The sequence below is a fragment of the Talpa europaea genome, assembly GCF_964194135.1.
Source record: "Talpa europaea genome assembly, chromosome: 13".
NCBI classification, from domain to species: Eukaryota; Metazoa; Chordata; class Mammalia; order Eulipotyphla; family Talpidae; genus Talpa; species Talpa europaea.
In genome coordinates, this window is record NC_140080.1 from 90,917,468 (window position 1) to 90,931,382 (window position 13,915).

At 46.8% G+C, this 13,915-nt stretch overlaps 1 protein-coding gene across 1 annotated transcript in view; it reads left to right on the forward strand.

The window, feature by feature from the left end:
- Window positions 1-3,549: 3,549 nt before the first annotated feature.
- The window catches only part of PHLPP1 (PH domain and leucine rich repeat protein phosphatase 1), a gene marked incomplete at both ends in the record, with an annotated part of 193,472 nt that continues 183,106 nt past the window's right edge, over window positions 3,550-13,915 (forward strand). The window contains one exon of the mRNA XM_084252709.1: window positions 3,550-4,873. Coding sequence (XP_084108835.1) covers window positions 3,550-4,873 — 1,324 coding nt within the window. The remainder of the gene's footprint in view (window positions 4,874-13,915) is intronic.

A 13,915-nucleotide genomic window follows, 5' to 3' on the forward strand; every position in this document is an offset into this window, starting at 1 on the left:
TCCATGTTTCATTGCCCTTCTCAATATGTGTTATTCCAGCTTCCCGGTTCCAGTTTATCTGGTGCTAAGGGAACTATTTTTTATGAACTCATTTTCTTTCTTTCTTTCTTCTCACTCCCAAGTTTAGTAATTTTATTGAAGTTGGAGGTGGGACAGGGAGGGATCACACTGAATCTGCTCTGCCTTCAACTAATTTGAATTTTTCTGGGTACAATAAAATAGTGTCATTCAGATTATGGACACCATGCATGAAATAATTTCTCTGTTGAAAGTATATCATATGTTCTCCCCTTTCCTCTAGGGGAGAAAAAAAAGCACACTGCTTTTTCTTTAGGTTGAGACACGATAACACCATTCAGCTTCCCCTTCTCATTTAGTAATTCCTCATACCAAGTCTCTATCTGTCAGGAATATAGAATGACTCCCCACACCCCACCTCAAAACTTTGGATACTAAATTTTCTGAGCTATGCTTTTTCCTAAAGATTTTCTCCTTTAGAAGAGGTGTTTGGGTTAGAAATATCTTTAAAGAATAAACAAAATTCCTAGAAAAGGCAGAGTGGTGACTGGGTAAAGCTAAGCAACAGGATCCAGAGCTTGAGTAAGCACAGCACAATAATTTCTTAGAGAGGATCCAAAGAGACATTGGGCTAATGGCAACAGCATTTATGCGCAGAACAAATTCTTCTTAAGTTTGTCACATTAGCTAAGGAAATATAGCTCTAGAAAGCAGCTATATGGGAGTTAATAAGCGCTTCTTAAAATAGCAAAAATTAAAGAGGTTTGTAGGAAGTCAACTAAAGAACTAATGAATATAAAGAGATGTGAACAGTTCATGTTTTAGGCTGAAATTTAACATGCTCCCTTTTTTATTTATTAAAGGATAGCAAAATTAAAATATGGTTTGCTTCAAGAACTAATCATTTGTGTTAGGGGCCACTCAAAGCAACAAACATTAGTATAGTAGCAATTTATCTCCCATCTCATTACCTCTTTTTCTGTCTCTTTGCTGTCTTTCCAAAGACTGATCATTCAGCAAGTGCTCAGTTCCATTTGTTCTAGAAAATGTCATTCAAAGTTAGGTCTCTATTGTCTGACTTCCTAGATTAGGTCAGTTCCCTTGTTTTATTTTTGTCTCTTCCATCCCTCTCAATTGTTGAATGCTTTTCTTCCTCATCTATATATAAGTTCTTTGAAGATAAGGACAGTGTCTGATTTATTCAGTGGTTGTAGCAGAGTGAGTGGCATGTGTTTATAATTATTTGTTAATTGACCTGACTTTCTTTCCTCTCTTGGGAGAATTTGTATGCTCCCTAATTTTTAAAATGGAACTCTGTGCTGTTGGTTGAATTGAAATGGAATAAAAATTAGTTCCAAGAGGCTAGGGGCTAAGACTTCAAAAGAAAACTAGAGGAATTTTCAGGGATTTCCAGAATCAAGAGAAATAATTATATTTTTGTCCCAATAGCTCCCTCCATTCTACTTCAGTGAAACTGTGTGGATAACCCAAGTACTTCGCTTTATCTCTCCATCCTCTTCTCCCCTCTTCTTACCAAATTCCATTACTTTACTGATGTTAAGGGAGTATGTAGTTTAAAGAGTCTCACATGTGAATATCCAGATTTATAAATCAATCTGGGGGAATGGTAGTTCAACTGAAAGGGTTTGTAACAGGGTGGTCCCCAGGAAAGGGGGAGGTTCCCTGCCCCACCCAAGGGAGGGTGGAGCTGAGCAGGGAGAGGAGAAGCTGCAGAGGAGACTGAGGAAGGAAGCAGGATGGAGGCAGAAGGAGACCTGGAGGAGGCACATGGAGCCTAGAGACACATAAAGAATCTGTGCTTGTCTTTTGGTCGTGGACTGAGTGACACAGATGTGGGTGAGACCCGTGGGGAGGTGACAATGGCAGCTTTTATCTTGATTTTGATTTTGCTTCTTTTCCTTCTGGGCTTGTCTGGTTGTTTCTGACCCTTTTCTGTGGGTCCCCATTGGAAGGTGCTTTAGATTTGTGGCAGGCTTTGGGGCCTTGCTCTGGGCCAATCCCATTTGGATGGAGTTTTACCCACGAGGGGACGGGTAACTTTGGGTGCTTGATTTAGAAACTAGACTCTTTGCCTTTCCTGTATTGTTTCCTAATTATATTAAAGTTCCTGCCCATTAAAGTCTCATATGTTTTGTGTTGATGCGGCGGATGGCAGAACCCATTTAGAATAGGCAGGTTTGCAGGGTTTGGGCTGCCCCTCTCCCTGTCCTATAACAGGTTCACTAAACTCTTTTAAATAGTTAATTGACCTCATCCAGCCTGCAATATATTGTTCTCATAAAAAACGCAACTTTTCAGACCACAGGAAACATTGTAACAGTAGCAGCGGAAACTCTTTTTTCCTGAACGAAGACCAAAACCAGACAGGTAAGAGAACACACAGCTCCCAGCCCTTCCACTGTCTTCTCTGTTCTAAGCTACCTCAAACTTCTTGATCCACGGGAAAAACTGAGATTCCAGAGCTCTTGAGTTTTTCCTTCTCAGATATAGGAGAGGGAGTGGACCGGCTCGGGGCTGCACGCTTTCCACCAGGCACGTGTGACATGTGTCCCACTTAGAAATTCAGGCACTGCTGCTTTCTCTCGAAAAAGTGGGGGGAAAGTCAAGCGAGCCTGCTGGATGCCCCGCGAGCCTGTGTGTGCATCTGCACTCCCACAGTGAATGGAGGCGAGCGCCAGGGACCCGGGTCCATTGCCCAGTTCAGCGCCCCCTCCAGCCCTCGCTTTCCATTAGCCGGGAAAACAAAAGTCTCCTGCGCCAACAGGAGCACGGAGTGGGCGAAGTGGGTGAAAGTGAATGAGCCAGACCAAGCCTGGGGACAGGGCTTAACAGCAGAGGGCACAATACCCACAGTCCAGGGCCCGCGGCGGGCGGCGCGCAGGGGCCAGATCCAAGGGTTGCCGGGGCTTGTAGTTCGCCGTGGTTCCCTCCGCCACGCCCGTCCAGCCACGGAACTACAACTCCCGACGTGCCCCGCACGGCCCCCTCCTCAGCGCCACCCGCTCTCGGCCCGGGCTGGAACCTCCCGGGAAGCCGCCCCGCCCCGCCCTCGACGCGCGCGTCACGTTTGTTTACCCTGAAGCCCCGCCCCCGCCGTCCCCGCGCTCCCCGCTGCTCGCAGGGATGCCGTCATGCCGGCGATGCATATTCATGAGCCCGCGAGGCGTTCCCGCGCGCCCGCCGCCCGCCTCCCCGCGGCCCGCGCGCGATTAATATTCAATCAGGCGGGCGCCGCGGCGGGCGGGGGCGGGGCGGGGCGGGGCGGGGCGGGGGGCGGGGCGAGCGCGGGCGCCCGCGCCGCGCGGGGAGGGCGCCGGGGGGCGGTGGCGGCGCGGCGGGCGTGCGGGATGGAACCCCGGGCCGGCGGCGGAACGCGCCCGCTTGCCACATAATCCCCGGAACCGCGCGCCGAACGCCATTGGCTTCGCCCTCGCCGCGCCGCGCGCCGCCTCCGCCCGCGCCCGCCGCCTCCTCGCCGCCGCCCGGCGCGGGGGAAGCGCAGCCGCCGCCATGGAGCCCGCGGCCGCGGCCCCGGCGCCGCGGCGCCCCGAGCCCGGCCGGGAGGAGCGCGCCCCGGAGCCCGCGCCGGCCCCGGCGGCGGCCGCGAGCGGCGCGGCGCGGGCCGAGGCCCCCGGCGAGGGGCCGCCGCCGGGGCCGGGCCGGGCGGGGGGCGCGGGGCGCCGGCGGCGGCGCGGCGCGCCCCAGCCGCCCGCGGCCGGCGGGGCGGCCCCGGGGCCCGCGGCCGGCGGCGGCGCCAACTCGCTGCTGCTGCGCCGCGGGCGGCTCAAGCGGAACCTGTCCGCGGCCGCCGCCGCGCCCGCCCCGCGCTGCCCCGGCGCCGCCGGCCCGGCGGGCTCGGCCCCGGCCCCGGCCCCGGCCCCCGCGCCGCTGTGCGCCCGCAGCCTGGACCGGCGGACGCTGCTGCTCAGGCCGCGGCCGCTGCCGCCGCTGCAGCCGTCGGACCGGGACTGGGTGCGGCAGCAGCTGCGCCGGGGCTGCGTGCACGTCTCCGACCGCCTCCCGGCCGCCGGCTGCCTGCGCCCCGTGCTCTGCACGCTGGACACCACGGCCGCCGAGGTGGCCGCGCGCCTGCTGCAGCTCGGGCCCCGCGGCGGCGGCGCGGTGCGGGTGCCCGGCCAGGGGCCCGGCCCCGACGCCCGCGCGCCCCCCGCCGTCGGGGGCCCCCCGCGCGCGCCGCCCGCCGACCTGCCGCTGCCCGGCGCGGGCCCCCGCGGCCCGGCCAGCCCCGCGCGCTCGGACTCCAGCCCCGGCGAGCCGGGCGCCCCGCGGGCCCGCGACGGCGCGGCGGCGGGCGCGGCCTCCGACGCCGAGAGCTTCAGCCTGAGCCCGAGCGCCGAGAGCGCGTCCGACCCGCCGGACCCCTACAGCAGCGGCGGCGGCTCGTCGTCGTCGTCCGAGGAGCTCGACGCGGACCCGGCCGCGGCCCCCGGCCAGCCCCGTCGGCCCGGCCGCCCCGCGCCGCCCCGGCCCGCCGCGGGCGCCCGCGCGCCCTCCCCGACGGCCGCCGCGACCCCGCCGCCGCCGCCGCCCGCCGCCCCCCGGGGCGGGGACGGCCCCGCGCGAGGCCGGCCCGGGCAGGACGCGGCGACCCCCGCGGACCCCGGCCGCGCCCCCCCCACCCCCGAGAAGGCGCCCCCGCCGCCCGCCCTGTACGTGCAGCTCCACGGAGAGACCACCCGGCGCCTGGAGGCGGACGAGAAGCCGCTGCAGATCCAAAACGACTACCTCTTCCAGCTGGGCTTCGGGGAGCTGTGGCGGGTGCAGGAGGAGGGCATGGACGCCGAGGTCGGCTGCCTCATCCGCTTCTACGCAGGTAAGGCGGCACCTGCGCGCGGACTCGGGCGGGGGCGCGCCCCCGGGGCCCGAGTCCCGCTCGGGGCTCCGCGGCGGTCGCTTTGCCCGGCCCCGGGGGGACACAGGTCCCCCCCAGGCTGCGTGACTGTCTGACAGCCCGCGCGCGCCCTCGGCGGGGCTGCCCCGAGCGATTTTCAAACCCGCGACTTTCTGTCCATCGCGAGCGCCCAGGTTGGAAGCCGCGCGAGGAGGTGGCCGCGCCCCGGGCAGTGCGGGGAGCGCTCGCGCCTGAGGGCCCGGCGCGCCCGGAGCCGGGGGGCGCTTCCTCCCGGCCTCCTCGCTGGCGCTGGAGGCGCCTTCCAGATCCCCGTAGTGCCCGCGGGGGGAACCGACCCACAGAAACGCTCCAGAACGCGCTGGAGCCTGTCTGCGGTCGACCCCGGTGGCCCTGGTGTGCCCGCAGGAGCGCCTGCCCGGCCGCTGGCCGCTCTCCAGCTCCTGTCGGGCTAGTTTCCCTCCAAGGCGCCACTGGAAACCTGACTGGTGGGATGCCTTCTCAGGGCTGTTTCCCCCCTTTTTGCTTTATTTCAGTTTCTTCTGCAAGTTTGATTTGTGCGTCAAAAGTGATTTCATCTGCTGCTTTCTCTCCTTTCTTCCAGCTTTTATACCCAGGGCTGACCACTGCGGTGGGACTAGCAGTAGCAGCACAATAAGAATTCCAGGAGTTACTGTCTCTTGAGATGTGATTTCAAAGTTTTTGCTCGGTCCTGGATTAAAATTATTTTCGCTTGCATGTTTGTTTGTTCCGACTTTATTGAGCTGTAATTGGCGTATTAGATCAAGCGCCTGACTAGAGGTGACTGCTGTTGTTCTTGGCTGGAGGCTTGGCACATGCTGAATTAGGAAGCCGTAGATCCTGGTTGTTATATTTGAACTTTATAAAGTTGTTTGCATCCTTTTCCTCCTTGAGCTTGAAGAACTGTGTTCTTAGTGATAAGGAATTTTGTTGAAATAAAATTTGCTTAGCAAAATTAAATCAAGACAGTTAAATCTTCCCTAAGTTAACTCTTCTGTGTTGTGGGTGATCTTAGAAAAAATGATCCTGATTGTAACTCTGTAGCCACTTTCTATGTTTTTTTCATTCAGTTTGTGTGGTACTTAGAGTCAGTCAGTTTCAATGAAGAAATCTTTACTCCCACGCTGAAATACACACCACCAGTAGCATTCAGGGTGAAATGTTACTTTGTTTCGTTGAAGTGTTTGTGTAACTCTTTAAGTGAATTTCTGATTTTTTTTTCCCTTATAAGGAAAACTGTAGCATAGTCTAGTAGCATCTGATGGTAGTTTTCCAACTGAATGGCATACCTTGTAAGTTTATGGCCTGAGAAATAGGTGGTGTATTTTTTTTTTTTTTTGGTTTGCTTTGTTTTTAATGTGGGAGTAATGTTCCTTTCTCCTGTAGCTCATGTAATTTGTAAGATATTGTCATTTTATGAAAGCAGGAAATGATCATCACAGTTGGAATGAGAATAGCTTGTTAGTGTGAGAATGGTAAGTGCCCTTACAACCATACTAATTACACTGAAGGAAATATATATATAGCAAAGGGATATGTAAATTAACAGTATTGACTATATTTTCTATGGAAAGTCTCTGCATCCCATGAATATATTGGTCATAGAAATGATTTTGGGTGTCACAGTCAAAATCTTTGATTCTCCTTGATTAATGTCTATGTCTAAAATGTTTTAAGTGGATAATACACAGGTTTTTTTTTTTTAACTTATCTCAATATGAAAGTGATAAATTCTTTCTGATTAAATCTTATTGTTGCTTTTGCTCTTTATGAACCACAGTAATTGTTAACTTCATCTGAACTGACTTGCATTATTTCCATATACATAAATATTCTTGAATAGGAAACCCGTGTACAGGTGTCTCAGAAGGTAGATAAGACATCTGTTATAAAGATGTCTGACTTTTTATTTTGGTTTTCTTACAAAGTTTAGCTTATTTTAAGCCTAAATTAATGTAACAAATGTCTCTGTGTCGATATTCATTTGTGATAAACCAAAATTTAGCATATAGTGAGTCCACTTGAAGGAAGTTTAGTTGTTGACCAATTAAGGGCCTTGTTATAAGGTGGGCTCACTCGCTTTGGGAACATTGTATGGGTTTCATATGCAGCGAAACTCCGTGCCACACTAGAAGAGATTCCTAGAAATTACCCCTGTGCTCCAGGGGAGTGTGGGACACGCAGCACCAAAGTGTTACTTTTGCTAGTAGCTCCATTTCAGAGAAGAAGATAACTAATGTGTGCTTTAGACGAAAGCCCTTGAAGCCAGGGCTGTGTTCCCTGTTGGTTTTACTTACACTCACATTTATTCCCAGGTATCTTTTTGTTTCTGTGTCGTTGGAGTTAAGGACACACAAGAATATTGCTGTTGAAGGCTTTTGATTATTTTCCTGTATTTAAATTCAGTATATTATCTGCTATTTATTTTATATCATCAGTTGGTCTTTGCGAGATGTTCTTGTCCGGCAGGGAACTTTCATTCTCTTAAGGGTCACTTTTCAATACATTTTAGTATTTATAGCCTAACTTAAGTTATTCTTTAGACATTTTGAAAACCACATGTGGTTCCTTTGAATGTTTAAATATTTAAGTATTTAGTTGGATAGAATAAAATGAAAGTCTTCAATGAACTAAAGACTTTGAACAAAAGGCACTATCTCATTATGGAGCTGTCAATGAAAACTTACTTGAAAACTGTTTTTGCACTTGCGTATTAAGCAGCCATTCTTTTAGCTCATCTAAAAGATGAAAAAAGTTAAAAGGCTTTATCTGAAGTTACACTAAGTACACTAACATTCGATTCCCTTTAAAATCAACCATCTTAAGTTTTACTTAAAGACTAATTTCAGGTTAAAAAAAAATCCGAGAATTTAGGCTGCCAGACAGAAGTCGTGGACTTCAAAACGTTAGTGAGCGTGTGTTTTGGACTTGGGGATAAGCTGTGTCATTGATCAAGGGTGGGATTAAACTACTTTTTATAAAAAATGTTTTTGGACCCTTGTCTACCACCTTTTAGAGTTAGTATAGCTATTTCAGCTCAGATAATAAATAGTGAGAAGAGATGCTGACAAACTGGAGAGCACGCCCAGTGCGCCTAGTGTATCTCGGACCAGGTGTTTTTATGTGTGACTTCTTGGGGTTGCGAGCAATCCCTTACCCCTCTCATATTTCTTCTCTTTTTCTCTTCTGGGAATGATCAAGCCTTACATGGTTTCCTACATGGAAACCAAGAAGGGGTGGTTCAGGATTAAGCTGTAATATTGACAAGCAGGCTCTTATTACTGTAATTACAGCAGGATTGAGTAACGACGTGGCACGAACATGTGACACCCGTGTGTGTTGGAACAGTCCTTTAATTTGAAGAACAAAGGGCTTAACTTTGTTGGTTCTTATATTTAAAGTTTTATGTTTGCTGTATTTTAATGGGAAGTATGTGCTGTCCTTGCCATCATAACTCTCCTGTGATAACATCTATTAATATTTGGGGGTTATTATCTTCTGAAATCTTAAAGGGCATTCATGTAAATCATCTCATTTATCCTCTCAAAAACACTGCTAGGGAGGAGTAGGTGTCAATCCTCTTCAGATGGAGAAACTGGTGCACAGAGAGGTTTGACTCTTGCTTGTGGTTTTTCAGTCCTTGCCAAAGCTGAGGAGAGCTGGATAGTCTGTTTTGCAGCTCATACCACTTTCCATGAATCAATGCTGAATTTCATTTACACTTGAATTTTTCACTTGGTTAAAAGCATTCAGAAAGTATGCTAAAGTTGTTGGTGATGAGGAGACATTATCCTCTTGTCCCAAGTGTTATTTCTTGTGACGTATGTATAGCCCTATTTTTTTTTTTTATCAGGCTCCCTTTAAAAACATAAAGAACCAAGACTGGCAAATTGGTAGTGCCAAAATAGTGCAGTATGGAAAGTGTTCTAAATACCCTGCTTGCTGTATGTGGTCACACTTGCGTTTAAGTTGATATGAAATAGTTTGCCTAGCGATTTTTTTCTCTCATTCAAGCACTCCTCATTTGTAAAAATAGACCAGAAATCTTCTTTGGATATAGGGAATTAACACTTTATCTGAAAAATGGATGCCTTTTGAGGGTGGAGGTGTGATCATTCAGTTCCTTTAAAATGTATCCGTATTTGTAAAGTACCCATCTTGACAGGTTTGCTTACACCTTTTATTTAAAAAATCTTTACTTTAGTCACCATTAGTGCCTGATTGGTGGTATGCTGCGGTTGTACGTGTTTTAGAATTCACATGTTGTGGGGCGCTACCGAATAAGTAAGCTGTTCTCTGTGAATTTCATAGTTGTTCCTAAAATGGCGTGTCCTTGATGTTCACGGAAGTAATTGTAGGGAGAGGAGACGAGTGTAAATGAGTTTGTCCGGGCTCCTGGTTGAAAGCTGTATCATTTTGTTGCTGTAAGATTGTTAAATCAACCCTGTTAAAGGTTAGGCTATCCAACGAGGATTATTATTTTTAAGCGTAAGGTGTTTTGTTGTTCATTCTCTCTATTTTGAGAACTTTGAATTAGCTTTTGGTCTGTTGATAACCTAGCATTCATTAACGTTGTATATGATCCAAGACTATAAAACTTGTCGTTTTAAACATTTGTGGAATTGAATTTGTGGAATTTTGTTAGGCAGCTGGTGGTGTGGGCCCTGATTCTTCAGCCCTCCATCCTTTCGTGTCCCCAGGGATGTTAAACACACATGCACAGAGGCATTTCTCCCATGGCAGGAGAGTTCTGATGCGCCACATACTATTAATACCTTCTATTTAACGTGAGTGAAGCTATGTGCATTGTGAGTAGTCTCAAAGTTTTCTTAGAATTAACAGGTGTTCCTCACCCCCTCCCCTTTTTAAAGGCATTTCTTACCTCAACTTTGAGATGAATTTAACGAGACCTCGACCTCTGTCAAATGAAACATCTTAAGTTTAATGATTTTGTTATATGCCAGGGTGGAATGCAGTTCAGTCTATCTGGACAGGAGGGTTTAATTGTTGTACAGTGAAAGTAGAGAGATCCCGAAGTCACTCAATAGAAAAGCTTTTCCTTTAAAGATGCCTGACATTTTGAAAAAGAAATCAGAATGTTCAAAACAGTCTGGGAAAATGAAGCCTTCTTAAAAAAAAAAAAAACAACCCACCTTCTAAAACCCACTCCACCCTTTTTAAACCTAGGCATCTGTCACAGTACTGGTGATGAGGGATTTTTGAATCTGGCTTCTAGTCACTATGCTTCTGGGCAGACCCTTCTTTATTACCTTTGGTTTAATTAATAGCTTAAGCAAAACAAAATCAACCCTGTGAATTCCTTAGACATATTAGGTATTTGTAACTTTAGTCTGTGTGACTGGTTGTGTTTGGGTTTGTGTGAAATGTCAACTCTAGACTTCAGAAAATGTTGATTACATGAAACTCAGGAATTCGGAAAGACTTTCGTGAGACTTGATTGCGAACATTAGGATATTTGATTAATTGTGAAATAGCAGTTTTCTCAAGTTGCGTGATACTGTGTTTTAAAATCAAGCATAATTGCAGTTACAGGACTACTAGGTGCTGCTACATATTGATTTAGAGATGGAATGGTTTTGTTACATGTTATGCAATTAATATATGCCTGCTGTACCTTACAGAACATCAATGAAACAAAGCATAACCATCCCATAATGCCACCTTCCTCCTGAAGTAATAGTTTCCCTGTTGTGTTTTTACATTTGAGATTGCTTTAATACTTTGTAAGATGCATTTAATGATAGTGTCTTGTCGAGGTATAAGTCTTGTGGTTTCTGAGTTTGGAACCTAAAAGTTCTATTGGAATTTGAGTGGAATATTCTATGATAGGTTGTAAGTATTTTGTGAGTATGTAAATGTTGATACTGTAGTGGAAGACAAACAGGAATCCAGAATTTTGGGCATATACCCTTCCAAATGAACTTGCTAAAAATAAGCTAGTCTCATTTCCATTTATGTGTCAGAAGTCAGTTGAAGACTGAATAAAGCTTGAAGTACTTTGGCTTTGGACTATTTCAATAATGAGTGAAAAATCTTAAGTCTTGAAGTTTATGAAATTTTCAATTGGTTGATTTTTCTTTTTTGTTTTTTCCCCTGTATTTTCAATTAGGAAGTATTTTGCATTTGTTATATCTGATGAGCATTGGGAGAATAAGTCTTTCTATATACCTGCATTAGTTAATAGTATGTTTGAATGTTTGGCCTTTCTTGTCAGATATGAAGCGTATGTTCAATACAGCAAAAGAAAGCGTGATCTGTACTTGTCTTCAATGCCCACTGAGTGACTCTCTGGATTTTATAACCAGTTCACGCCTGACACATGATCCAAAGATTGAAATTTTATACACAGACCCAGTTTTGATCTTTATTTTATTATGAGACTATCTTAAGAAATTTTTTCTTTGTTCCCACATCTATTTTGAGAGCTGTCTGGCTGCCCCTCGGTGCCTGAATGGGAGCTACATCTTAACAGCTCTTGAATTTGACTGATGTGGCCTGGGGTCAGGTGAAAGTAACTTTGTTCTTTTCAAAAGCAACTTTGGGAAATATTTGTACCACTTTATTGAGACATAATGGTCTATAGTCTGAGTTGGAAAACTTGGTATGATTTTAGGCATTTGTTTTAACATATCCTGGGCTTTGACTTTGTCATCAGTAAAACCATGAGCTCTTAGTAAGCATGAGTCTAAGATCTCTTCCAGCTCTTTAACACTGTGGTGCTCCATTATCAAGCCCATTCTTCAAACTAGAAGGACTGAAAATTGGTGTTTTAAGTTCTGTAGGACCTGTCCATAGGTTTAAAATAGTCAAATTCCCTGCCCTTTCTCATGTAGAAAGGAATGGGTTTGGACTTAACATGCCAAAGACAACTTTGAGGTTGCCAACCAAAGTAGACCCTCTTTTTGCTATAGTTTAAGAAAAATGACAGAATAGATAATATTTGATTCGCTATCTCCCAGCTGAGGCGCTACTCTTCGGCATAGACTGCAGCATACTGGGGGTGAGTTTAAAGAAGTACATCTTCTTTTTGAATTAAAGATTCTTTTGTTAAGTTGACTGGTAATGCAAGATACATTCATAGTTCAGTTTATAAAGTTTACAGTCACAATAACTCTTTATTTGCGGGATCCTAATGTGCAAGATTCACTGGTTTATTAGCTTTGAATTATGGTGAGCTGTGTGCTCTTCTTGTGCTTAGAGTCCATAGGAGAAAAAGCAGTTAAAGAAAATGAAATTTTGTATTGTTACTTTGATTTCAGAATTTAACACTCCTTTTGTATTTTTATAGATAAGGGAAGCAAGTCCATCTGAGGGGGTGTCTGGTCTAAGAGCATTGATCAAATAAGTCTCAGAATTAGGGACAGCCCCAGGATTTTCATGACCTCTTCTGTGTGCTTTTCCTCCCGGCACTTTGAAGTTATTTGCTATCTTAGGATCCCCTTTTACTTTGGTCAAAATGAAAGTTGAAAGCCATTGTGTTTCACACATTTGGTGGTTTTCTATATTGTTTCAAGATGTTTCTAGTGTTTTTTCATTCTAATCATTGTTTTTGAGAGATTGCATATCATTTTGACAGATTGTGGGGGGATTCTAATGTAACAGTTGGATATTATAATTGCTGAGAGGGGAAGTTAGACTTCATCAGTGGTGTCACTCTCTGGGGGATTTGTGGTTGATCTTCAAAGGTGACAGATAGTTGAAGAGAAGAGATAGAGGACTAGAAGGTCAGAAATCAATGGTGGTTTTGTCCAGTACTGTAAAGATGAAATTGTTAGAAGAAGGGGGATGTTGGAAAAGAAATCATGGAATTAAAAAAAAAGAATTTTAGAAGAATATAAGAATGGAGTCTGGAATAGATTTCCATTTAGACATGCTCATTAAGAAGATCTAGGGACCTCCCTGATGGCGCAGCAGGTTGAGTGCAGTGGGTTGAGCGCAGTGCTGTGAAGCTGTCCGAAGCCTCCTCAGGGTTCGATTCCTGGCTGGCCAGGGAGATTCCCACAATGGTGCGGCAGACCTCTCCTGTCGTGCCCTCTGCTCCCCTCAGCAGTGTATTTCGGTCATCTGCCTGTTCTGCTACCCGCACTGTCTCTGGTGCATTCTCTCACCCTCCTGCGCCTCTGGCCTGTACCCCAGCTCTTGTATAAAAATAAATAAATCTTAAAAAAAAAATCTAGAATTCATTATATTCTATTTCATACTCTTTTAAGGAAAACAAAGATTTCTTCTCACGATGAGCTCTGCGTACCTTATGCAGTTGCCTGTACACAGTTCTACTGTTAGGTGATGTAAACAATTGAAACAACTCAGTTCAATAAACTTTGTTTGGGCTTTTTTTTTTTTGTTGTTGTTATGTGCTCATTTTGGGGTCTTTATCATGAAAACTGCTACTTCTTTGAATACCTCTGTCTCTTAGAAAGAAAAGAATATTTTGGGCCTCCCCTAGTGGCTCAGGCTATTGAGCACAGCACCGTGAAGCTGTCTGCAGCCTCTGCTGTACTGGTTGGATCCCGGCCACCCGGCGAGGGTCCCACATGGCGCGGCAGACCTCTCCTGTCGTGCCCGCTGCACCTCAGCAGTGTATTTCATCAAGTCTTCCTGTTCTGTTCCCCGCTCTGGCTCTGGTGAATCCTCTCACCCTCCCACGCATCTGGCCTGTACCCTGGTTCTTCTATAAATAAATAAATCCTAAAAAAAAAAAAAGAATATTTTGCTCTTGTTAGAAAGACTGAATATTTTTAGGGGTGTGAGAGAGATTGCCTTTCATACTAAGTTCCATTTTAATTTTTTCCTAAGATTTATTTATTTATGCATACAAGAGTTGGGGTACAGGCCAGAAATGCATACAGGCCAGAGATGCTGGGGGCGGGGAGGGGTGAGGGGATTCACCAGAGAAAGAGTGGGGAGCAGAACAGGCAGAACAACTGAAATACACTGCTGAGGGGAGCAGTGGGCGAGATAGGA